We start from the raw sequence: 26,421 nt of genomic DNA, 5'->3' as shown, positions 1-26,421 counted from the left end.
CCTGTGTTATTCTACTCCAATTCACACTACTGCATGAATGCAGCACCCTGCTGAGAAAATAACTTGTGCTGTGAACTTAAAAAGCACATCTATATCCAAGATACCACTTCGCTTAGTGCTGTGTTGGAATTATGCAAAAAGCCAACGGAAAAAATGTATTCAGAAACGTATCCATCAAATATTTGCATTCAAACAGCCTGAAAACATTTTGTTACTTTTGCCCCGCTGAAGTCACCCAACTAGGTCTTTTCTGCACAAGAATATCAGGTGAGGATGATTGAAAGAAATCAGTCATTTCTATCAGTAGAGGTTTGGGGGAGGGGATTTCTTCAATGATGCTTTATTTAAACATTTGAACAATTACATTCAAATGGGAGTTTTAGCCTTTGTTGCCATGCCATCCACATAGCACAAGAGGAGCCTGTCCTCATGAGACGGCAGGCTCCACAAACCAGGTCTCAGCTGAATACACTGAAGACAGTAAAACATACAAATGATGCCTTTCTATTTAATCTGAGAGAATATTTTATATAGCTTTCATTTACATTTGTTTTGTTTTTAGTCAATGTTGGCAAACAGTAGAGTCAGCTGCCCGAAGAATGATTTCTGATGTGCCATGTGAATGCCCATAGCTGTCCTTAATAGTAAAAAAAAATCTAGACTGAAGAATATCAGGAAAGGACAAAAAACAAATGCTCCACCCTGTTTGCCAGGCAGAAATGAGCCAGACCTGACATCATTCAATTATAGCACACAGGACCCCTTCCAATCTGTCTGTTCCATATTCAGTCACCACAAATTCAAGTCCTGCATTGAGCCCCTACCACCTTTTCAATGTCAGTCCCTAAATTATCCCAATACAGCACTGACGTGTTTTGTCATGCACACAGCCAAGACGCTGCTCATTTTCAGTGTCAGGGACAGAGACAGCTAAAAAAAACTAAACAAAACAAACCCTTTAATTTCCTAGCTGTCTGCACCCGCACTGTAATGAGCTTTTTTCTTTTATTAATGATTGGTGTGGTCCCACTGTGTCACAAAGCAACGAGTAAAGAAAATGTTTAGCTTCTCAATTACTGACAAGTTAATCGGACTAATAATAGCCATCTTTCCAGGCTGCTTTCCTGCTGCAGCTGTTCACACATAGACCCCGAGAAAGAGGAATCATTCGGGCTCAGGAGCTCATCATACATTGGAAGCACGTCTCAAACCCACAAATACAACAGATGTGTGACAGAAATATAGGTTGTGAGGTGAAAGCTCTGTGCTGTCAATCAATATAAAAGGAGCGGTTTTTATCACCTATAGATTTAATACTGTTTCTTTGTGTGTAATACAGGTCTTTTATTTTTTCCCCTAACAAGGTTGCTGTGATGAATTGGTACCAGTTACTATGCTTTTACACAGCAGCACAAATTACACAGAATAACAGAATAATCTATTATGTCAGGGAATCTCAAAATGTACCACAAAGATCCTAAACTGGGTGAGGTTCTTAAGAAACCTTAATCAGCAAATACATGCATATCTCTCTATCTCTCTCCAGTGGCCTTCCCTGACCCAATATAATCTAGGAACAGGAAATGTGCCAGGTAAGAAGCAAACATATGTTCAAAAGCTTTTAAACCAAGTGTACTGTTTTACAGTTTGGAATAATTCCACATACTATATACACAAATATTTTCATGGGTAATAATTGCCGCAAAAATCGCCTAATTACTACAGTCTTTGCAAAAACAAATACTCGCATAATAATTTATAGTGCAACTGAATATCATTGGTAAAAATGTGCGCAGTGAAAATAAACATCTCCTCTGCATGAGATGATTAATGAACACATCCCAACATACAAGACAATCCGGAATATATTATTGGTGGTCTTACCAGATACAAATGTCTGGACCAACTGTGACAACATACACTCACCTAAAGGATTATTAGGAACACCATACTAATACTGTGTTTGACCCCCTTTCGCCTTCAGAACTGCCTTAATTCTACGTGGTATTGATTCAACAAGGTGCTGAAAGCATTCTTTAGAAATGTTGGCCCATATTGATAGGATAGCATCTTGCAGTTGATGGAGATTTGTGGGATGCACATCCAGGGCACGAAGCTCCCGTTCCACCACATCCCAAAGATGCTCTATTGGGTTGAGATCTGGTGACTGTGGGGGCCAGTTTAGTACAGTGAACTCATTGTCATATTCAAGAAACCAATTTGAAATGATTCGACCTTTGTGACATGGTGCATTATCCTGCTGGAAGTAGCCATCAGAGGATGGGTACATGGTGGTCATAAAGGGATGGACATGGTCAGAAACAATGCTCAGGTAGGCCGTGGCATTTAAACGATGCACAATTGGCACTAAGGGGCCTAAAGTGTGCCAAGAAAACATCCCCCACACCATTACACCACCACCACCAGCCTGCACAATGGTAACAAGGCATGATGGATCCATGTTCTCATTCTGTTTATGCCAAATTCTGACTCTACCATCTGAATGTCTCAACAGAAATCGAGACTCATCAGACCAAGCAACATTTTTCCAGTCTTCAACTGTCCAATTTTGGTGAGCTTGTGCAAATTGTAGCCTCTTTTTCCTATTTGTAGTGGAGATGAGCGGTACCCGGTGGGGTCTTCTGCTGTTGTATCCCATCCGCCTCAAGGTTGTACGTGTTGTGGCTTCACAAATGCTTTGCTGCATACCTCTGTTGTAACGAGTGGTTATTTCAGTCAAAGTTGCTCTTCTATCAGCTTGAATCAGTCAGCCCATTCTCCTCTGACCTCTAGCATAAACAAGGCATTTTCGCCCACAGGACTGCCGCATACTGGATGTTTTTCCCTTTTCACACCATTCTTTGTAAACCCTAGAAATGGTTGTGCGTGAAAATCCCAGTAACTGGGCAGATTGTGAAATACTCAGACCGGCCCGTCTGGCACCAACAACCATGCCACGCTCAAAATTGCTTAAATCACCTTTCTTTCCCATTCAGACATTCAGTTTGGAGTTCAGGAGATTGTCTTGACCAGGACCACACCCCTAAATGCATTGAAGCAACTGCCATGTGATTGGTTGATTAGATAATTGCATTAATGAGAAATCGAACAGGTGTTCCTAATAATCCTTTAGGTGAGTGTATAATGAGGGTTAGCCAGTGTGCAATTAGGCATTGGCACATAGCATCCATGAGCACTGAACATTTGAATTGTATTTCCTGTGAACCATCGGTAAACATTTTTCTTCACAAAAAGGTGAAAGAAGGTTCACAAAATATTTACATATACAGTAAAATGTGGTAGGTAGTGAAAGTATTTTACAAAAGCATGCTTCACATTTAAGAAAGAGGCTTTTGAAAAGTCCATTTTGAAAGAAAGTCAGAATAAATACGAATCGGATTTAGCCTTAAGAAGGCCTGTGTGAGTCAATCCGCTATCTTCCCAGTGAATTTTGCTGAATTAAAAAAAAAAAAGAACAGCACAACCACAGGACCTGAAACCAAGAGGTTACAAGACACAGTTTCTCTGGAATTGGCAAACAAGGCAGGCATTTTCTTTAGTACTATTTTCTCTGATCCAAAAGCTGGAAACCTACTGCAGCTACAAAAGACACAACCAACAGAATCTCCCATCACACTGATAACTTTATAGGCATATTTTACATCGTGCATATTTTCTCATGTTTTGATATGCTGTTATTAAGTTTCTAAAATTTCCTCCTTTATTTTTTTTTCCTGAAAAGGTTATCTTCCACGCCAGCTAACCTCTTTCAGGACACAGGAGAGGTGGTGTGCACTGGGGAGGCCAATGAGCGCTACACCAATGCTCTGAAGCCTACTGGCAGAACAATGTACACAGAACCCTGTGCACCACTGATCTACCTAAAATTAAGCCTTTTCCAGGAGGTGATATTGCTGACAAAGAGAGGAAAAATCACAATTTAAACACCACTGTGTGTGTGTGTGTGGGGGGGGGGGGGGGGGTACAATGTAATTCAAATAATAATTAAATTAATTTAAAAATCACAATATGGACACTGTCCCTTTAAACTACTTAAGGGCTGAACATGTGCAAGCTGCTTGGAATGGACTTCAAGAAACCTTAATATCTCCTTGCAAGCGCACGTCCAATCACTGTACTTACAGCTCCTGTCTAAGCCTTCTTATCTTTGCCTTGGCGTCTGCCAGCTCCACTGACAAGTGCTGCCTGCTCTCCGTGCGCCGCATGCTGGGAGAGCCATTGGGGGACTGAGCTGTGGGCACAAGGGGTGAGAACTGGCCGCAGTCCCTCTCCTGGGTCAGCTCCACGATCATCTGGAGAAAAACAAACAGAGACATCCCGTCACTTCTCAACATCCACATCTTGTTGTTGACGTCATGTTTTTTCCCCATTTCATGTGGTAAATCTCCAATCTCCAATCCCTGCATGTATTACAAAACCTTGCTATTTCATGAAGTTACAATTAAGAAGTTAAAATTGTATGAAAATGGCTTCTATTTTAAAACACACTGCTCCTTTCTGCAGTTCAACAACATCGTTAGGAACAGAAAGAGTTTGCTGCAGTAGTGTGCGCTTGGTGCGCACAGAATTCAAAGGGAAGCAAAAATTGTCTTGACACTCTTAGGTTAAACAAATAAATACAATTAATTTAGTCTCAAGGCAATTGTATTAAAAACAGTTATTACCAGAGGATAAGAGAGAAGAAAGGAGCTACTCAAGTAACTACCCTAACCCTTTTGAGGCTCCATAATACAGTAACAGAACTGAAACAGGTTTATGAGTCTGAACCAGGCTGGCTTCAGAGACATGAAAACAAGTCAACTATGAATATATTTACACTGACGTGAATTGGAGGAGCCACTCCTTAAAGGCATCTCAATATTCAGAAAAAACAGTGAGTATGCATGGCTCTTCCTCTCACTCCAGAGTAGCGCATGATGAGCCAGATCCAAAAGATTAGGTCATGGTCTTCCCTGAGTAATAAGCGTACTGAGGCGGGATTATTTGATTAACTGAAAACCTGAAACAATTAACAGCTTCTTCCAACTGGGCCGAACTTATTTAAAGCAACAGCTTACTCACACTGTGGCTAATGATAATGTAGGCTGGTTTACCGAAGCTGGGATGAGCAGCATCTTTTAGTTAAAGAGGTGCTAAAAATGAACCACGAGGAATGAAAATACACCAACGGGCCCCTCTCTATTCAAACCATTTATTCTCAGCTTCCCTGCAATACAAGGCCTTTTATATTTGGCGTTATCACAGCATTAAGTCTATGGTCCATCAGTTTCCCATAACACCTCCAAATTCCCCTATTTACTTAATTCTTGAGTCCAAATTCTACTCTAGTTACAAATCTACTCTAAACTATTTATTTTACATTGCCCATCATTATCCACATAAAATTTTTTATGGGAACAAAATTTAGGTGAAGAATGTACAGATGAAGACTGGAATAACATATTATCTCATGAACATTCTTATTCTGTCTGCATTCGACATGGACTGATCATCACAGTTATTTGACCATGCTCCAACTCTCCAACCTTTTGGATCCAATATGGTAAAAATGTAAACAAGCACCAGCCCCTCTCTTGCATATGTTCATGTCCTGTCCCCAGCTATTCTCTTATTGGTCCTAGAACCATAAGAAAGTTTAAACGAGAGGAGGCCATTCGACGCATCATGCTCGTTTGGTGTCCATTAATAACTAAGTGATCCAAGGATCCTATCCAGTCTATTTTTCAACGTTCCCAAGTTTTCAGCTTCAACGGCATCGCTGGGGAGTTTGTTGAAGATTGTAACAACTCTCTGTGTGAAGAACTGTCTCCTGTTTTCCATCTTGAATGCCTTGAAGTCCAATTTCCATTTGTGTCCCCGGGTGCATGTATCCCTGCTGAATTGGAAAAGCTCCTCTGGTTTGATGTGGTCGATGACTTTCATGATTTTGAAGACTTGAATCAAGTCCCCACGTAGTCTCCTCTGTTCCAGGGTGAAACGGTTCGGTTCCCTCAGTCTCTCAGTAGGACATTCCCTTCAGACCTATAATAAGTCTGGTTGATCTCCTCTGAACTGCCTCTAGAGCAGCGATATCTTTCTTGAAGTGTGGAGCCCAGAACTGTACACAGTATTCCAGATGAGGTCTAACTAGCGTATTGTACAGTCTGAACATTACTGCCCTTGTTCTCAATTCAACACTTTTGACAATATACCCTCACATTCTGTTTGCCTTTTTTTATTGCTTCCCCACATTGTGTGGATGGAGAAAGTGAGGAGTCCACATAGACTCCTAGGTCTTTCTCATGCGTTACTTCATCTAGTTCTGTTCCTCCCATAGTGTAATTATAGTGGACATTTTTGTTACCTGCATGTATTACCTTGCACTTGTCCACATTGAATTTCATCTGCCAGGTATCGGCCCACAACTGAATATAATCTTAGTCCCTTTGAATAGCCTGTGCTGTCGAGATTGTATCTGCTGACCCACCTATTTTAGTATCATCTGCAAATTTGACAAGTTTGCTAACTATCCCAGAGTCCAGATCATTAATATAGATTAGAAAAAGCAGAGGCCCTAGTACTGATCCCTGTGGAACTCCACTAACAACCTCACTCCAGTTAGAAGCAACTCCTCTAATCGACACCCTCTGTTTCCTATACATCAACCAGTTCATAATCCATCTACTTACATTACCCTGAATGCCTACAGCTTCCAATTTGAGGATCAGTCTTAGGTGTGGAACCTTATCAAAAGCTTTCTGAAAATCTAAGTATATCATATCATATGCTTTCACATGATCTACAGTTGCAGTTGCGTGTTCAATTTAGTAAGCGATGATCTGCCTAGTCTAAACCCATGTTGACTATCTCCAAGAATATGGTTTTCATTAAGATGCTCCTCTATTTTCTGTCTAATCATTTTCTCCAACATTTTACAAGTAATGCAGGTGAGACTAATTGGTCTGTAATTTCCTGGCTCAGTTTTGTCCCCTTTCTTGTGGATTGGTATGACATTTGCCGTCTTCCAGTGAGTTGGCACATCCCCTGTTCTATGTGTCATTTGGAATATTTTAGTTAGCGGCCTATAAATAATTTCCCTAATTTCTGTAAGTACTGTTGGAAATATACCATCTGGCCCAGGTGATTTGTTTGTTACTAATTCTGCTAGTCCCATTTAGTACCTCCTCCTCATTTATCCTGATCTCTCTTAGGGTTTGACTGGACTGATTGTTAACCTGTGGCATGTTATCTGTTTTTTCTTTTGCAAAAACCTCTGTGAAATACTCATTTAGAACTCCTCTATTTCAAAAGCTCTTACAATTGAGCATTGACCCTATACCACTGGTTGGATTGTTGGGTGTTGAACCAGGCATGATCTATGAGCACAGTCGGACGCCATGGCGTTTGAAACTCTCCTGGCTACTAAACTGGAAACAAGCTGCCCTGCCCACTTAGATCTGCTGGCTTAGGGATGTATTAAACTTCCTCAAACTCTCCAGGTTTCCACAGAGAAATTTGACTCAACATGGCAACCTTATTTGTCTTACTTTAACCGCTTACTGTTCCCATCTCTGCCCTAATAATCCCCTGCTCGGTTGGCTGACGCTCTCCACATTTTGACTTCAGAAGACCTGCTCTTTCTCACTTCATTCTTTTTATCCTTTGTTTTTTCTTTGCTTTACAGCCTCTTTCTCTCTCTCTCATAAATATATTATGTAATCTGTATAACACTACTTGCAAAATATCTTCATTGTGATTATCAAAAATCAATAAACAGAAGTGGGGACAAAAAAAAAGGAAAACAAATACACCAACATAAATGGCTGCCATCAGTAGTATTTGTTACACAGGCGTTCAGAGTTCACAACCCAGCTGAACAAACATCCCTTTGATGCAGTACAGCTACTGTGGTGGGGGGTGACCACAAGCACACCACAGAACAGATCAAAACTCACAAAGGGCAAGGTGTTTATAGTTTCTCTTCAAATCTTATACACACTATTCATTTTATTTCATGTGCACCTCAATCTGCCATAGATTAGGGATGGCAAACCTATAGCATGTGTGCCCAGAATGACACGCAGAGTTGTATAGGTGGGCTCGCCAAGCGAGCAACTATCTGCCCACCCCTCAATTGTCTAAACTGATTGGCACTGATTGGGATCTATCTGTCCATATATTTTTTTGTCTGTATTGCAGTTTGCTTAATATATATATATATATATATATATATATATATGTTATATTTAAGTTATTAAGTTATATTAAGTTATATATAAATATATATATATATATAGGTAAAAAAAAGTGCCGTTTAGCCCCTGTATAAACTTTTATATCCCTAATTTATCATTGACACCCTTTGGCACTTAGCAAAGTATACAAAGCAGACTTTGGGCACTCCATTCAAAAAAGGTTCACCATCCCTGCCATAGATCGTAGATTGTGTTACCCTGGAAGGCGCTCTGCTTTTACAGGTCTCTAGATCTTTGGTCTATAAGTTCGTTAATAGCTCAATTGAAGGGTGCCTCTTATTGTATAAGAGATCTCACAGAGTTTGAACATTTCTAAACAAGATAAGAGGTATAGGAAGTATTTAGACGTGCTGCCCTGTGATTGGCTGGTTTCTCGTATGTGATTTATAATGAGAGGTATCAGTGACTCTGGCTAATGGGACTGCTGCCCAGGGAACTGTCCCCGGCCCTGGCTTGTCTGTACCTCTGAGTGCTCATCCCTCTCGTCCACAAGGCGTTTCAAATGGAAGGCCATGTTCCTGGAAAGAGAGTCCAGGTCCTCCTGAGAGAGCTCAGCATTTTCCATCCACTGCAGGTCAAAGACGTTCTCCTGATTGTGAGTCACCTGTAGAGAGGAACACGAGGCACATTACCCACTCTCCCTGCCCAGTGACCTTTGCACCTTCACTGCTCACCCCAGTTAAGACTGAGCGGCTGTACTGGTTTCATAACGAACAGAAATGACACCAAATTTCAATAACATAACATAACATAAAAAAGATGAACAAGGATTTCAATTGTCTTCCTGAAGTGCAGTGCTGGGAATCTTTGGTTAAGAGACCAATTAATTAATCCTAGGCCTAGACCAAATCAAAACCTTTACCAACCCACAATGTTTAAAGTACAAACCTGTACCCTACAATGCCGTCATTTAGAAGTTGTAGAAAGCGTATCTTAACAAAAAAAATAAACCATTTTACCATACAGGTTTGTACTTTTAAATTCACAGGTCAATGCATTGGTTTGGTCTAGCCCCCTAATACTATTGATTTCATCCCTACCATCTAAGCTGGTTATAACATATCAAATCAAAAAGAAAATAGTTAATTGGAGGACCAATTCAAAAGACAAAGGGACAAAGGCTTTCTCTGTCTTCTGCAGGATTGACAGCGAGTAATGCAGAAGTGAAACCACTGACTAGAGGGTGAGTTTAGCTTTGGATTAGATTGCATCTTTGACAGAAGACTAAATGTTATCACCTTGGTTTAAAGAAACAGAAGTACCAACAGTATGGTATTTTTCTTTTGTTTTCTACAGGGAAGGTTTTGTCATTCGTTACTCATTTAAAAGATTTGCATGATCCATATGTGTTACAGTCAGCATTCTCAGACACTGAACTACAGGAAGTGAAAAACGGGAAGAAAAAAATGGCACAGACATAGAATAATGAGAATTTGAATGACTGGGTACTTGTTAACTCTGACTAAGTATCATATACAATAAATTTAAAACAAACAATGGGGCCTTATATGTCTAACTCCATACAGATTTGAACCAGACTGTACTGCAGAGACAATGATACGCTGCAACAATTAAACTGAAAGATAGGTGGTGCTTGTGCGATGAAGGACAGGTGAGAGCTGTCATCAACATGTAATCAGCACTGAAAACAGTGACCGGGGAAGGCATGGAGTGAGGCATAGACAACCTGAAAAACAATATCTCGGTGGTGAATGTTAAATTAAATGAGTGACACTGACACTAATCAGGATTATTCTGAGGAAAGAGATTCAACTATCTTTTGACAGAGGGGGGGGCAAAAAGCAGAGGATAAGAGGCAGAATACATTTGGTGCTGTGCCTGGTTTTGAAAGTCACAGCAAATTTAAAAAACTGAAGCAGTAGGTTTTTTGTAGGTAATTAAATATTGTATGTCATTCTAGGTGTGTTTATTTGAGGTTCAGATCTAATCTCTCGACATTGTGAGTCTAAACAAAATGTCTGCCAAGCAAAGAGAGAAATAAACACTACTGTTGTAGATTTGTAAGACACAAAGACTTATCTTTCTCACCATGATTATAATAAGGCTATTTTTCTTCTATTAACAGAAGGTGTACATACCTCTTGGATGTGGGATGCTATTGCAGCTTTTGTGTCGAAGTCTAAGGTCTGGATCTTTTCAATGAATTCTTCTTTCTTCTCACACTGGAAACAAAGAAAGCAAGCTGGCGTTAGTCTAGGGGAGAACTGAACACTTTCACTTAAGACAAAAGTCTCAAATAGGAGCATTGCAGCCTTTTTAAACACACAGTTTTAGCCATGGTGATGAATAGCTGATTGAACAAGATGGTTTGAAATTCAGAGTCTGTTCCCAGTAACCGATCTTTGGCCACAAAACACTTCAGCCTTTCTTTATATCATTAGCTTTGCATAACAGGTAAAAGCATTGCGTTCTGTTTCTGGGATCATCCCTGGGTGTTTTCAGTTTGCTCCTAGGAGATCAAAATATGAAAGTGCTTTTTTCTCCACAATCAGCAACCACAAACAATATGCTATGCAAAATGAAGCCACAGCTAATCACATCAAATAACCAAATGTTATGAAAATATCTATATCTACAGAAAGCGGACGCTCTGTGATGACAGCTTTGGCTAAACAGATCATTGACCTTGTTTTTGCTCGCAATGTAACCATCAGTGCATTATCTTTCCCAACACTGAAGAAAAGAAACACGTTTGCAGAGAAAATTGCTTCCCCAGCCTACTTACTGTGAATCACATTGTAGGCTGCTGTTGTTTTTTAGACAGACAAATCACCTCAAACAGGCTATGGAGGCGATGGTGTATCATTGTTATGATATAAAGCATTTCTCTGAAATTTTCACTTAGACTAAGTTGCGATAGCAAGATGATCAAACTTACCTGAACAGCACAGCCCAGCAACAGCAAGAGCAATTTCTTCATTTCATCTAGACCTTGCTCTGAAAAGACAGACATGTATTTAATACAAAACAATTGGTTTCCATTTAAAACTCTTCAGGTGAGATCAGTCTCGAATACAAACAGGAATCTGAACTGAAAGTCCTTGCTGTTGTGCACTAAACACAGGTATCCAACCCCTCTATTCCCATTGCAGCAGTTTCCTGCCTCTTGGGGGGATTTAGTACCCGAGCTATACAACCCCTAATGAGAAATAACTCAATTAACACAGAGCGAGATTTAACCCCAGCAATCGATACACAAATACAGATATAAAATGCATATATGAGCTGTTTTAGAAACACCTCTGGAGGGTAAATTGAGATGCCTGGGGCCTTGCTACTGGGCTTCACTAATCTGCCAGATTTAAACAGGTTTCTGCTTTATCAAGAAGCATACACAAGAAACGCTGAAAACTCATTAAAAAAAAATTCTCTCTCAAAATTCATGCTTTTAACATTTTTATAAAGGATTTGATCAACAATTAAAGACAAAGGCATTGATAACAGTGCTGACAAATGGCGTCCATACGGTACGACACCAAATATAGAAACACATTGTTCAGTATGCCGATTCACTGGTGATCATTTATTATTATTCATGTGTCCGCACAGGAAAAAACACCCAAAATAAATTTAAAAAACACTTGGACCTAGAAGCCGGCACAGAGCTCAGTGAGTTCAGCTGCGATAATACACACTGCCTATGCATTAAAAGAACGCTACAAAAATTTTTTTCATGCTGCCAATTAAAGCTTCTCATTGACAGGCACTGGCAATTTAAATATCTTGCCCTTTTTGTTGATTGAAGAGTATTCTGAGAGAGATAACATCTCTACAGCCTGGCTCAATGCAACAGCTAAAACCATAACAGCAGCAGACAGTAACAGACAGTATATTAGAGTGATCATAAAACGATGGAAAAAAACACACATAGGAGGGAGAGGGCTTTTCGAGCACAGAAAATAATCTGGAGGATTAGTGTGCAGTTTAATTAGGCAGTTTTTCACCCCAGTTTTTCCTCCCCCAATCGTCTGGCATCTATCTTGACTTTTATCCGCCTGCTTGTTGGGTGCTCAGGAAGAATGGAGGTGGTGAAACAGGTGGTAAAGATGGGCATTGTAAACAAAGGCTTAGTAAAAATAGCTGACACAAAAATCTAAGCGAAAAAAAAACCCAAAACATTTACAGCAAAGGGCAAAGCTTCAGGCGTGATTAGAGTGAGGAGGAGTTTCTGGGGAAAGACAAAACTGGAAGGAATCCATAGGCCAGATGTCACTTATATTGTTTAGCCCACAACTGAGTTTAAAGGCTCATTTAAAAAGCAACATCGCAGTATCCTAACTCAAGCCTTAGAATGTGGCCCAAGGACAAGACAGTTGACCACGCACTGGCCACAATAAGTGCTCATACTAATGGGTTGCAATTACATTATAAAACTGCTGAATCAAACAGACGACAAGCAGCTCTGGGGAAAAAAATTAAATAAACCAGTGGTTGCACAATGTGGCCATCCTGGAGCACTTATGTAGGGTGAGTGTATGTGAATCCTTTCAGTTTTCCCTTTAAAGGATGAAGGTTTTGAAATAATATGATACTGCAGCTTATTACAGACTCATAAACAGGATGTCCACTGCAATGTTTGCTTTTTATTTTTCATTTGTTTTAAAGCTTCCAGCTAAAGTAACAGGATGTTTTTGAACAGTTAGTTTTCTTTTTTCGACCAGGTCAAATTTACCTCAAAGTTAAATAACATCATTGCTGGACAAGAATATGAGTGGGGCTGTTTTTATAAATATTTGGGGACAAAGTACGGGTAAATCTGGTTATTTTAAGCTGTATTTTAAAATACAGGGTAGTGCCTCCTCACAAGAACTATTTGAGGCAACAGAATTGTGGTCACGGAGTCAATAAAATAACTCAAGCTCAGCTAACTAAGCCGGATACTTGTGGCATTTATGTATCTCTGTATTCATTTATTTATTTCCTTACTTGACCCAGACCTGCCCCAACCCCATGGGCCTATGGTGACATGGCGTGTCACTTCAAACCACACTTTCTAACCTCACCAAAACAAACACACCTGGCATAATTCAGTAAGCATTTCATTAGCAAACAGCTTGACAAAATCTATTTCCCAGCTAAATATAATTGATCTCCTCGGTGCCGAAAGACTTTGCTTGCCGATACACTGTAAATCCTCTTTAAATTCCATGAGTGTTCAATGGAATCGATTCTCATGTATGCTCTTCTTTAAAAATCAACTTCTGGAAAGAGAGTTGATTCCTTATATTTATGATAAGGAAGAGACAGACAGCAACACTATCCATAATATAATTCACATCAATACGAAAATGGAGAGGATTTAAACTGTTTTGCCAAAGTTGGTTTGATTTGGGGGTGACAAATCAAACCTACTAATAACCAAGCATCCGTTTTCCTATTATAACTGGGGTCTGTTTCTACTACATCAAAATGAGTTCACTAAATCCAGGGACTGAATAAGAAATCATCATTTTCATTTCACCATGCCCTGGAAGGAGAGGCGTGCCGAATTTAATTGCAGAGCTAGACTAAAACCCTAAAACCAAGCAGCTTACAACTGACCTTCAAAAATCTGGGACTGGAATTACATAATCGTCAACTCCCTATGATTATATTTTGGGGACAGATTTTCATTTGAAGCTACTTTCTTTTAAGTCTACACAGTCAGACAGACACACAGGTCCACTGAGCAGTATTACAGTCTATTTTCTTTTCTCTACTAGAAGCTGTGAAGGAGACAGCTTCAGACAGTGGACTCTCTATCATTCTAGACAACAACAAATACTTGTTATATTAGGTAGCAAATAGAGTGGTTAGGGTGATTTTATTTTCTCATGAAATACTGCTCAGAAGACCTTTAAATGTAAGGAGTTGCCCTAAAGGCTAAGCTTACACAGTGAACCACTCATTGGTTTGTCAGAGGCCAATAACATTACAGTGTTACAGACATAGAGAAGACACCAGTGTACATCCTCGCTATGTAGGCTAATATATAACAACTGCATTAAAAGATAAAGCTTTTGTGTATCGGTGGCCAGCAGTACAGTAGTGAAAATGCTCAATTAGCACAGCAAAGAAAGCCGATTTAATGCCTCCCAATAGAAAAGCTCTTTATGTTTCTATATAGGAAAAGCCTACATAAAATAGACTTTTGGTAATACAGAAAAATGACCAGAAGCGACAGAAATAAGGAACAGCAACTGAATGAATAATTCACCAAGTTGACTGGAAGTGAACCAAGCATGTAGGCTATAGTGTGAGGCTTAAAATAGCTCACGGAAGTTGTCCTTTACATGAAAAGGCCGAGAGGAGCTGGTCCCTCTTGGCCCTGGTTTATCATGGCAATATTTTTGTGTGGGGGGGGAGTGTTCTCAGTCTTTAAGTCACAGTGCTCACATCCTGTCAGGAAACATATGGTTGGGGCTGCTAGGGAACGACTCCTAGGAACTGCACCCCATCCTGTCATACAAATGCTGACAGGAAAAGGAAAGGGTTCCTCTCAGAGACACTCATCAGGCTTACTTAATTTCTGTTTTTTTAATTTGTTTTTACTCTAGTACTCAGAACTCAGTCAAACATTCCCCATGAATCGAAAAACAAGGCCTCAGAATGGAACTCTGAGATGCCAACAGATTGTTCTCATTATTTATGTATTTATTTATTTCTGTGCAGATGCCCCTACCCCGGGCACCTTACAGATTTCACAAGCAACATCTTCAAGGCATTACAAAGTGCAGTAAATACAATCAGTAAAAAGGAAAACAAGCATACCTCCTAGTACAAACATGCTAAAAAGTGCAGACGTTATACAGTTCAGTGCCAGGTATGTGCTAAGGTGTGGGGTAGGCATGGGAGACATTACAGGAAAAATACAGCAGTGCTAACAATACATAAGAAATCAAGAGCAATAGGGAGGATGAGGAGCCAAGAGATACCAATTGGAGGGGCCTGTTCCATTTTAATTATAAGCATGTAAACCCCCCCAAATGCCCTCTTCAGTCCTGTGCAGCCCATGCATATTTCTGCAAGTGATTAATTTAAATGAAAGGATAATGAATTTCAATTAAACCAAGTCGGCAAGGTTAATTGAATTATGCTATCAAGTGAGAATTAGCATTTTAGGGCCTACAAGTTTACATCCATTCCATTCAGTTAATTAATCTCCAGTGAAGAAATTCTGTCAACCATGGAAGGGATGAATACTTTTTTCCCTCCTCAAGGGACACATTTATAGAAGATCAAGCAGCATTTGTTTAGTCAGATGGGGTATATCCCACCAACCAACACAACTCCACAATCCCTGCTATTGCAAATTTGAATTATTTTATGCACTGCTCACTGTACCTCCAAAGGAAAACCCACGTTGGTGGATTTCCCAGCACATTTCGCTGTCTCGGGTGCCACCAGCCATGCAAGACCAGTTGTTTTTAAAGACAGAGGCCGTCATTATTGTTAATCTGTGCCCAAGCCACCATGCACCTGTCACTAGACAACATCAACAGCTAGGTCTGAACTTTTAGAACAGATGAATGATCTGATGTCAGAATACACGGCATAGAAAATAGTTCATACTGTCTACATCTTCATCTTACGATCTCTCTTGCTTCAAATTCCAATTTCAAATTCTGCTCTGTTGTAATGAGTACATCATTAATATGTGTGTCAAAATATTACATCATTATAAAGGCCAGTAACAGGAGTCGAAAACATTCTCAGCATTTGAATCCTTAACGGTTCATCAGTTTGTCTGAACGCCAACAGCATAGTTTTCTCCATTAGTATTTGCACAATTCTCAAATGTATTACTTCTGGCCCTTCATCAGTTTAGCTCTATATTCAGCTTGCAAGTATGTCAGCTACTTCACTATAAAAGTCGGGGAGAATGACAGATCTCTGGGAAGTGCATTCTGGGAAAAGGCTGAGACTTGACAGAAAATGGTGACAGCATGCTGAAATATGTAAAGATGAACTTTGCTGGTAGTGCTAGGTTATCTCAGGAGCATCTCGGAGATTTATTAATGAAGTTCAGTTATTCCAAGGGTTGTGATAGCGGAGTCTGGTTCGGCTGTGCCTTAAATTAAAGGAATTTGCATTGCCTTATTTTTAAATGTTGCTGATTGAGGCACAAACACTAACTGAACCTATACGGTGTATAAAAGCATATTGCGGGGGTTTGTAAAGTTATACATTAACACATCAATATGACTATTAAAGTGACGTTTTAACCAATGAGAGGTAGTCTCTCATCTACAGTGGCATCAGCCTCTCGGCTACCCTGTTGCAGGGAGGAAGCAGGGTCCTTGTGTCGGAGATGGCAGACTGGAGGTGCTGCACGCTGTGAAGCTCCAGCTGTTGTCGCTCTCAATTAGGTCAGGCAAATCTTTACTGCTTGCTGAATTTGGCCCTGGATGTCTGAAAGCCTGGTAATGTGGCAGCGCATCTTCCAAAGTAGCTCCACGCAGATCAGACGTGGCCAGTGGCAAGTGAGCAAGGACATCCAGGCCAAAGGAGGCATTCAGCTTTGAAAAGCATTACTTTGTCAGTGTGTTTTTCAAAATCTTCTGTACTGGAGTGGGTGAGGGATTTAAAAAAAAAAATCTCCAGATCTCTAGTATCCAGTAAGTATTAGTTTGACTCAGAAATAATGGTCTATACACTTTCTTCACTTGACAAGGAACAGATGTTTCTGAGGCCTAGAGCAAAAGGTTGTGAGCTACATTGTGTTTTGTCTACATGAGGGATGTGCTTTAAATTAGAGGCTCTGAGCACACCAGTGATACGTTTTTACAGCCAGCGCGCACACTACTTTGCAGTTCAAATGTAAATGGGAGAAATGCAATGCAAATTAAAGGAACGATTATCCTGAGCAATGCAGTGGGAATGCAGGGAAGACTTCTGAACTCCTCTCGGTTCGTACTTTATGAAAAAGTAACTCAAGCCTACTGTAAATTCCCACAGTCCATAGGCCTTCCCATCCCACAGGAGAGCACTAATGACAGTGTAATAAAATGCACATGGGCGTCTTGAGCTCACAATCAGTTTCAGATGTTGTGTCATTGCACTGCAGGCCCCAAGGTTCAAAGGTCACAGCCAGGGAGACAATGGAATGCTGTGCTCTGCTCACATGCAAAGCCTTGGCTGTGGATGACAAAAACCTTCTCCTGCCACAAAACCGCAGATTCCTTAAAAGTGAAATCCTTTTTGGGGGGCTCATAAAGAGATTACAGAGTCTGATCTACATCTGGAGTCACATGACAGTTTAGGAATGTATGCGGAATAACCACCATTTATTATCCATATAAGTGTTATTGTGACAGCTCCACAGCTATCATTAGAACATTATTGTATTTGCATTTTAAGCAGAGGGAACATAGAATACTTTAGAATAGAATAGAATGTTTATCATTTTCCATTGTTGATTTTCGAGGTCACATGACACTGCAGACCTTAATGCATTTCAAGAACACAGACACTTAATTTAAGATATAATCTGGTGAATTATTAATTTTTGGACACATCTTCGCTTGCAAAAATCTGATTTTAACTTAATGCGATCTTACAATAAATTATAAAACTGGCTTTACAACAGGCACATACATGAAGCATTTCAGACAGACATATATAGCAGCTGCCAGAAAAAAATCATAATCCCCCACTATTAAGATGGATCAATACCACTTTACCCTTTATATTGCTCACAAAGCTTCACAGTGCCTTCAATAAAACACTTCTAGAATAGATTAGATAGACACTGTGTATAGTTACCTTGATTCAAGACTGGTCAATACCAATACCAGTAGCTCATGGAGTCAAGGAAGGTGCTTCAAACTATTTTTTTTCCCTTGGTGTCAAACAATTATCAAATATATATATATTTTTTAATGGATAATTGGCAAAATTAGATTTTGCCCCCCACTGCTTGGCGTTTCGACTGGAAAACATGATTACAAACGTAAACCAATTAAATGTGATGGAGAGAAGATTGAATTGGTCAGTTAAATGAATGGCAAGAGATTGTGTTGCCTTCAAAACAAACACAAACTAGACAACTAAAGACGCCCTGCATTGCAGAACACAAAATAGGCTGTTAACAAATAGCCGAGCATTGGCAGCAACTCCAAAGAACACATCTAACACTGTGAAAATGCAGAGTAATTGTGTAAGAAACTGCTGCTCCTCAAGCAGAACTGAGAAGGACTGAATCTGTTCCATATTTACTGCTTCTGCTCAATGCCCCTGTGAATGAGGAAACACTACACATGCGTGTTTCTCTTGCTTCAATCCACATCAGAAATGACTCTTTATTGCCCCTTTATATCCCATTTAAAAGTATACTGATGGTGAAAAGGCTACAGTCTACAGGGTCCAAAAAGAGCACAACAATCACAGCTCTCCCATCTTTCCTGTATTACACACCAGATCACAAGCACCACTGTTTAGCAATTGTTACAGGCTACTGCTAGGTTTGTTATTTTTATTGTTGTATTGTTTGTTGCGTCATACTGTAATATGTAAGCTTACCACTAAATGCATATTTGAACAGGTCCTTGTTGAAGAGGAGTTGCAGGCACCGGTCAAATAAAATGAATCACACTTGATATTTAGTTTTTTTAATTTTTTTTTACATCAAACTGCTGTTCATTTCGATGATGTCATTGTGAGGGTAGTCATTCATGCCTGTGATTATTAAGATCAAGACGGATGCATTTGGACTATAAAACGTACCAGAGAGAGGATTTCGGCCCAGCACTAGGACGTTCGGGAGCGGCATCATAATGAACTGTTGTAACGTCTCCTAGAAAAAGAGAAACAGAGAAAAATATGTTAGCCAGCTAAGACAGATGTAACCCTGTTATTTTCAAACGTGCCCCTTCAATTTCAATTTCTACTCAGAGCAGTGCTCCTGAGATACTGATTACAAAATTATTAGGCCATAACACTGCAGCCAGTGGGTTTCAGAACAACGGATACAAACCAAGTGCCTGTCCCCATCGGACATCCTGGCAATCTGCTTCCACGCGTCTTTTCAGAACTGGTTTTTATTGCTGCAGACAAGGGTGGCATGGCGGAAAGCGTCTCAGGAGAAGAGAGAACAAAGACTGGGGCAGAGCACACACAAAAGAATCTGCAGTACATCAAATCAATTGGCAAAAATGAAATCCCAGCCAAAAAATAAATAAATATAAAGAATGAGTCCCTAGTCCCTTTAATAACAACACACTGCTGGCATCACAGGGTGTCCCATGGTGTCATGTGCCCCCAGCCGGGCAGGCTGCTGTCAGAACACACTCATGAGAGTCATGTGCACATTTCCTTTGACATGCATGGAATAGAGCCATGCCATCTCCTGCAACACAAACAGGAAGAAAAAGAACACGAACACAAAGAGCATGCAGCCTGCTGGTGCACTCCCAGAGGGCACTGCCTTGTATTCAGAAAGTATGCACCCTTCATTCATATGCAACCATTTTAAGCACTGATTTCCACACCAGGCAGCCCACAGCAGAAGGGACAGTAAATCTGCAACACTTCAGTTGTGGCAGATACTGATCTGCCCCTTAAAGAAAACAATACGATCTCAGACAGGAAATACTTGGAGCGGGGGGCCATTCACATTATAAACCATTAAAAAGGGGTGGTATTTCCCTTACAGAGGCTTACAGTAACTCTAGAAGTTTTAATGTTCATCACACGCCAGCACTAATAGACTTATCAACAGCTGACACTTCCTTCGAACAACATTCTTATTGCAGGCTTTCGATTTGCTAGCGTTCCCTGCCAACACAGGGAAGCTTTGTGGTGTTTTATTGCAGCTACGGAGGATCAAATAAAGGTGTCAGGTCTTTTTCTGCAAGGCGGTATTCTCAGGGTGCCAAGTAGCTGAAAGGGAAATGCATGTCAATCATATGCTGCCCATTGCACAGATAAGTGGTAAGCGTATGATTGACCGTTCAACATCAGTATGCCAGTGATCGTTTTTAGGTACCAAAAAATTATACAATCTCACCTTTTTTAATGATTAATAGTGACTTACAATTGTTCGTATATCACATCATTTTTACATACAATTACCCATTGATACAGCTGTGTTTTTACTGGAGCATTCTGGGTACAGTGCTTTGCTCAAGGGTACAACAGCAGTGTCCTCCACCTGGGATTGAACCCATGGCGGTGTCCAGAGACCTAACCACCACTTCAAGCCACTCCTTCCCCTAGCGCTCCATCCAATGCTAGATTTTTGAGTTAGGGGTGAAAACGGACAATTCCCCCTTGAGGCATGGGAGGAAAACATTTGTGGAATGCTATAAAAAACAAACATAAGGAGACATTCATAGTGGGAAAAAAAAAAAAAAAAAAAAAACATGCGCATTCTGCTGACAAACAAGACGTCTCTTAGCAGACAGTCTTGGCGTCTGTCGTAGGCACTTTCTCTGCTGTGCTGCCTCAATCCCCTTCAAGTCCAGATGGGTGGCGTTTATGACTGTCCAGACCCTTCAGATGCTGAACCAGACAACCACCCGCACTCTGCGCTTTCCTACCGGCTAGACAGGGAAAGCCTCTTATCTCCAAGGTAACTGTAGGAACTCTACAAACCCTCCCCGGTGCTGCCTTTTACACTGACTGTTTAACTCAAAATTAACTATTGGGGCAGCAGTAGGTCAAAGACTGCAGTCCAGTACTTTTGTTCTGTCAGCTTCTAGAGAAGAGTTCTATGCTTTGGGTGCCTCCAGTAAGTGTGGGTGCATCACAGGTTAATAGAGCTGTACTACTACCAGAACCCTTACAACAAACTATTTTTTATCAATAAATGAGTGCCAAAAACATTAATTGTAATAAAGGGTTACGACCTCCAATCTTATTTAAAAGAAGGGAAACTCTAGCATGGAAAGATCTAAGAAACGGTTGAAAATAGATAGTGTGGATTTACACTACTAGGCTATATAAAGTGCAGTAGCATTTTTAAGTAATAAATCAGCCCATACAATTTCTGCATTCTCCTGTTAGCCTGGTAAACACATAGGCAACTGTTTTCATGGCACTTTATGAAAGTCCATGATTGTTTTTTAAAATTAAAAAAATCAACAGTAATTTCCATTCCCTTTAAAACACAAATTCTGAGAGCCGTTGGTCTACTTGCTCTATCTAGTAGGAGAGATGACAACCAACACACCTTCTCCAAAACATGAACTGACAGGTGATCCTCCCCTTTTCTCACAGTAAAGTTAACTGCACAATCAGGAAAGCTTAAACATCTGTTAGAAGACTTTATCAGCTGTCAATGACAAAACAGTCCCCCGGCCAACCTGACAGCAGCATGGTTTGGAGAGCCGAGGAAGTCCCCCAATCCTGGCAAATTCTGACTAAGTGGGTCCTATCCCTGAGGAGTTGCCAGTAACACTGGGCTAATGAGATTACTTAGATTTGAAGTAGCAATGCCTTGACTACAGGGGCCAGTCTAAGCTCTGTGCTCAGGCCTTAACAAAAGCTTTTTTTTTTTTTTTTTTGCTGAAAGGTATTTTCAAAAACAGCACAACATTGATATATGATGTATTCTGTGATCAAAGCAAATAAATAAATAAATAAATAAACAAGATCTATAGAAACACACAGTGTCGATAAACTGCACATGGTGCCAAGATGGATCAATAAATGACAGCGTACAGGGGAGTGGAGTCCAATTTCAAAGCAAAGTGGAAACGCATTGAGCTCCATGTCAAGATCATAACTCTCTTCAATTTCTGTTATGAAATATTCATTTGAATCACTTTGATGCCTGATAATGACTAGTTGCAATCAAGGCTTTATTTTGATTAGCTAATTTATGACTATCAACTAATGTACTAGTCTATGTAAGCTTTTCAGCATCTGGTTTAAGAGATCCATGATATTACAGTCATAGTCATGTCTGCTTTGTATTGCGAGACTTCCAAGCCATTGTTATCATTCAGCCAAAGTACTGGCTGTCTTCACTACGTCAGCAATTCTGTCTTGTTATCATGGCTTAGGTTTTAAAATATATAGGCCTACTTAGCAGATACCAATATCAGTAGAAAGGAGTAAGGGAATCAGGAAGCGTTAAGCTTAGTCCGCCAAAGATCACATCTAACTCAGGATCACGTGAGCTACATGTATGTATAGAATTTACAGCCAGAAACAGAAAAGGCACCAACACAAAGCCAATGGCGCACACAATTATAGAGGTAAGGATGCTAAGACTGACTGTCTGCTGTTGCCCTTTATTCAGTCACACATAAATCAGACTTAAGACACTCCCTTAAGGCATTGCACACTGAAGAAGCCAAAGTCAAATCTTGTCTTCCTTTCCAGGTTGTATAAATAAGTCTTGATTATATACAACAATAAAGCTTTTACTCAACCACGGCCTAGCCAACCAATTACTGCTCCACAGATGCCGTGCTATCACAGTTTCTCCTGTCATAGATACCGAACAAAAGACAGAACACAAGGCTCTGCAGCACTCATCATTTTTCCCCAAACAAATCCACGTGAACACGTATGAAGCCGAAGCAGCTCAGAGACACGTTCCCATGGAGCATCGCTGTTCAAAAAGAATGCGTCTGCAATTGAGAGAACTGACCTGTCCATCACAGAAAGTATAACCCCAGGGATGCTTGGCGGTGGCACAGTACAATATACAGGAAGTCTGATTATTTTCCTAAATGCTTTGTTTTTGTTGACTTAATCAGGCGCTTCCTTTCAAAGTCTATGAAGTCTTTCGTAAGGGGCTATTCAGATACAGTGCAGCCTTGCATTTGCTTTGCCGATTGCTCCTTATATGATTCCTTCTTGATTTTGGACATGATGGCCTGGGGTGATTTCAAGTTCACACAGGTCAGAACGGGGGCGTTTTCCTGATTGTATCTCTCACAGAACTCTTTTGGAACGGCAGTTATTTCCCCATTTACCCCGTTTATGAATGTCACTTATTGCATCTGCGGTCTTAGCAGCACAGGAGAGATGAAGACTATGTACAGGCCTCATTCGACACATGCACTGTAAAGCCACCCTGCTTTTTATCACGTTGAGCTAACAGCAGAGCTATAGCATTGTAGCAAGGTGTAATATAGCTCTCACTGACTGGCAGGGTCATATGCCACAAGGAAGCCAATGATGTGCTTGGGCGCTTGCACAGAAATCCCAGACAGTCACAGATCCGAGCTAACTATGTCTGGACTACAGGTCTCAATCTGTGCTCCAAGAGAGGCTTTTACCAGATGAGACAGAGGTGCCCATATTGAAAATTGATTGAATGGCAATTCTTCATTCAGCATCTGAATATTCGTTCTTTTCTCCCCAGGGAAGTACCCCTTTGAGACCATTCATTGCCCAACTCCAGAAAAAGCGATCAGCATGAAAAAAAAAAATCCTCAGAAAAATCTACTATGAATAAAATCACATTTAATAATATTCTATCTATAATGAATGAGTACACTATTGGTACCAATCCTTGCCGCCGTAGCATTGCCAAAGTAACAACAGCAGGCATAGCAGTTTATGAATCCAGATAATCCTGTGACATGCATTGCCACAAATATCTCGAATTACAATACTCATTGGAATCGGCGATACATAAGCACTGCAGTTGTGTCTGCTCTTGAGATACAGTCTCCATTCTCGACCTGTGATTTAATTGTTGTGGATGGTAATGGGGTCTGACAGCAGGTGCAGTAAATGCCATTAACACACTGCTATCAAGGTCTCCCATATCCCTCATCCCCCACAGTCATCCTCCATTTATTCCTTTAACAGCAAGCCAAAGCACATGTGAATGAATATCCCGATGGATGAACTTGTTGTTCAGGCCTAGTCCTGTCTACGATTGCCACACTGAAGGGACTGTGACGAATTTCCACAGACAGGAGAGCGAGAGAGGGTGGATGAGGTGCATTTCGGCAGGGATTAACAGATCAGTCCCCAGCATTAAGCAAAAGCTGCCTGGACCCCAGCAGTCTGGAGGGAAAAGGACAGCGGACATATTTTTAATGTGCGTTAGAGCCCATCGGAGGAGACACAGAAAAACATCCTTTATCGGCAGCAGATTTAGAGTTGAGGAAGGGCGTCAGATATAGGCGCTAGAAATAAAGCTCTGTCCCTGCTTCAGGTGTCTTTGGATACACACCTCCTCTGAAGAATTAAGATCTAACGATACTGAAGATGTTTTTCACCACCCTTCAAGTTGAATAAGATGAAATGGACCGAGCTGCCGAGTGTATATACACTCACCTAAAGGATTATTAGGAACACCATACTAATACTGTGTTTGACCCCCTTTCGCCTTCAGAACTGCCTTAATTCTACATGGCATTGATTCAACAAGGTGCTGAAAGCATTCTTTAGAAATGTTGGCCCATATTGATAGGATAGCATCTTGCAGTTGATGGAGATTTGTGGGATGCACATCCAGGGCACGAAGCTCCCGTTCCACCACATCAAAAAGATGCTCTATTGGGTTGAGATCTGGTGACTATGGGGGCCAGTTTAGTACAGTGAACTCATTGTCATGTTCAAGAAACCAATTTGAAATGATTCGACCTTTGTGACATGGTGCATTATCCTGCTGGAAGTAGCCATCAGAGGATGGGTACATGGTGGTCATAAAGGGATGGACATGGTCAGAAACAATGCTCAGGTAGGCCGTGGCATTTAAACGATGCACAATTGGCACTAAGGGGCCTAAAGTGTGCCAAGAAAACATCCCCCACACCATTACACCACCACCACCAGCCTGCACAGTGGTAACAAGGCATGATGGATCCATGTTCTCATTCTGTTTACGCCAAATTCTGACTCTACCATCTGAATGTCTCAACAGAAATCGAGACTCATCAGACCAGGCAACATGTTTCCAGTCTTCAACTGTCCAATTTTGGTGAGCTTGTGCAAATTGTAGCCTCTTTTTCCTATTTGTAGTGGAGATGAGTGGTACCCGGTGGGGTCTTCTGCTGTTGTAGCCCATCCGCCTCAAGGTTGTATGTGTTGTGGCTTCACAAATGCTTTGCTGCATACCTCGGTTGTAACAAGCGGTTATTTCAGTCAAAGTTGCTCTTCTATCAGCTTGAATCAGTCGGCCCATTCTCCTCTGACCTCTAGCATCAACAAGGCATTTTCGCCCACAGGACTGCCGCATACTGGATGTTTTTCCCTTTTCACACCATTCTTTGTAAACCCTAGAAATGGTTGTGCGTGAAAATCCCAGTAACTGAGCAGATTGTGAAATACTCAGACCGGCCCGTCTTGCACCAACAACCATGCCACGCTCAAAATTGCTAAAATCACCTTTCTTTCCCATTCAGACATTCAGTTTGGAGTTCAGGAGATTGTCTTGACCAGGACCACACCCCTAAATGCATTGAAGCAACTGCCATGTGATTGGTTGGTTAGATAATTGCATTAATGAGAAATTGAACAGGTGTTCCTAATAATCCTTTAGGTGAGTGTATATTACAGCTATTCAATACTTCATAAGAACATAAGGAATATATAAAAAAAAAAAAATTAGGCACAGGGAAATTATTGAATAAATCTGTATATATGTATATGTATACATAATCTGAATATATTGTATGATGCCACATTTAAATTTTTTTTTTTTTTTTTTTTTTTAACTCCACATTGAGTGAAATGAAATCCAGCAAAATGAGCTGGACAGTTTAACAACAACTGTCACTTTTAGGGTCAGTCTACACCCTGACCCCGCCCCCACCTATCCCAAGTCATTTTCACCACCTGTCTCTCAATAAAATGCATGCGTTTTTGGAGCCGGCAACCTACAGCAACCACAGCAATAACAACTTCCTAAAAAAAACTAGAAACTTTCATCTTCCTGATGCAACCAACGCACAAAGTTCAATACAAAATACAGACTATTTTACATAAAGGATTTATTTTGCAGACAGATTAATACAAATCATTACGCCCTTGCCCTGCATTTAAGCATTTCAACTGCAGGCACACTTTCTCAGTTTTCATATCAACCTTCATCCAAATGGTTCATTTGTTCCACTCCCAACGCCCACCGTCTCGCACACATTTCAAGAGCGCAAATGTGAAGTTCAGCGCTCAGCAGGAAAAGACAAACACTGGATTACACTGTGTTAATAGCATGATGTGAGATTAGTGTATATTTCTCATGTATAATGCATGA

General features: G+C 40.5%; 1 protein-coding gene across 3 annotated transcripts in view; it reads right to left on the bottom strand.

Moving 5' to 3' along the window:
* ccdc88ab (coiled-coil domain containing 88Ab) overlaps positions 1 to 26,421 on the bottom strand; it is an 84,262-nt gene that overhangs the window by 32,903 nt on the left and 24,938 nt on the right. For all 3 annotated transcript variants that reach the window (XM_066696946.1, XM_066696947.1, XM_066696948.1), the window contains exons 4-8: positions 18,981 to 19,050; positions 11,155 to 11,213; positions 10,355 to 10,438; positions 8,719 to 8,859; positions 4,144 to 4,313 (exon numbers count right to left, since the gene is read on the bottom strand). In XM_066696946.1, the coding sequence (XP_066553043.1) occupies positions 4,144 to 4,313; positions 8,719 to 8,859; positions 10,355 to 10,438; positions 11,155 to 11,213; positions 18,981 to 19,050 (524 nt within the window). The remainder of the gene's footprint in view (positions 1 to 4,143; positions 4,314 to 8,718; positions 8,860 to 10,354; positions 10,439 to 11,154; positions 11,214 to 18,980; positions 19,051 to 26,421) is intronic.

The sequence above is a fragment of the Amia ocellicauda genome, chromosome 23 (assembly GCF_036373705.1).
Source record: "Amia ocellicauda isolate fAmiCal2 chromosome 23, fAmiCal2.hap1, whole genome shotgun sequence".
Classification (NCBI taxonomy): Eukaryota; Metazoa; Chordata; class Actinopteri; order Amiiformes; family Amiidae; genus Amia; species Amia ocellicauda.
The sequence above is the reverse complement of the archived record's forward strand: the minus strand, read 5'-3'. Positions and strand labels throughout refer to the sequence as shown.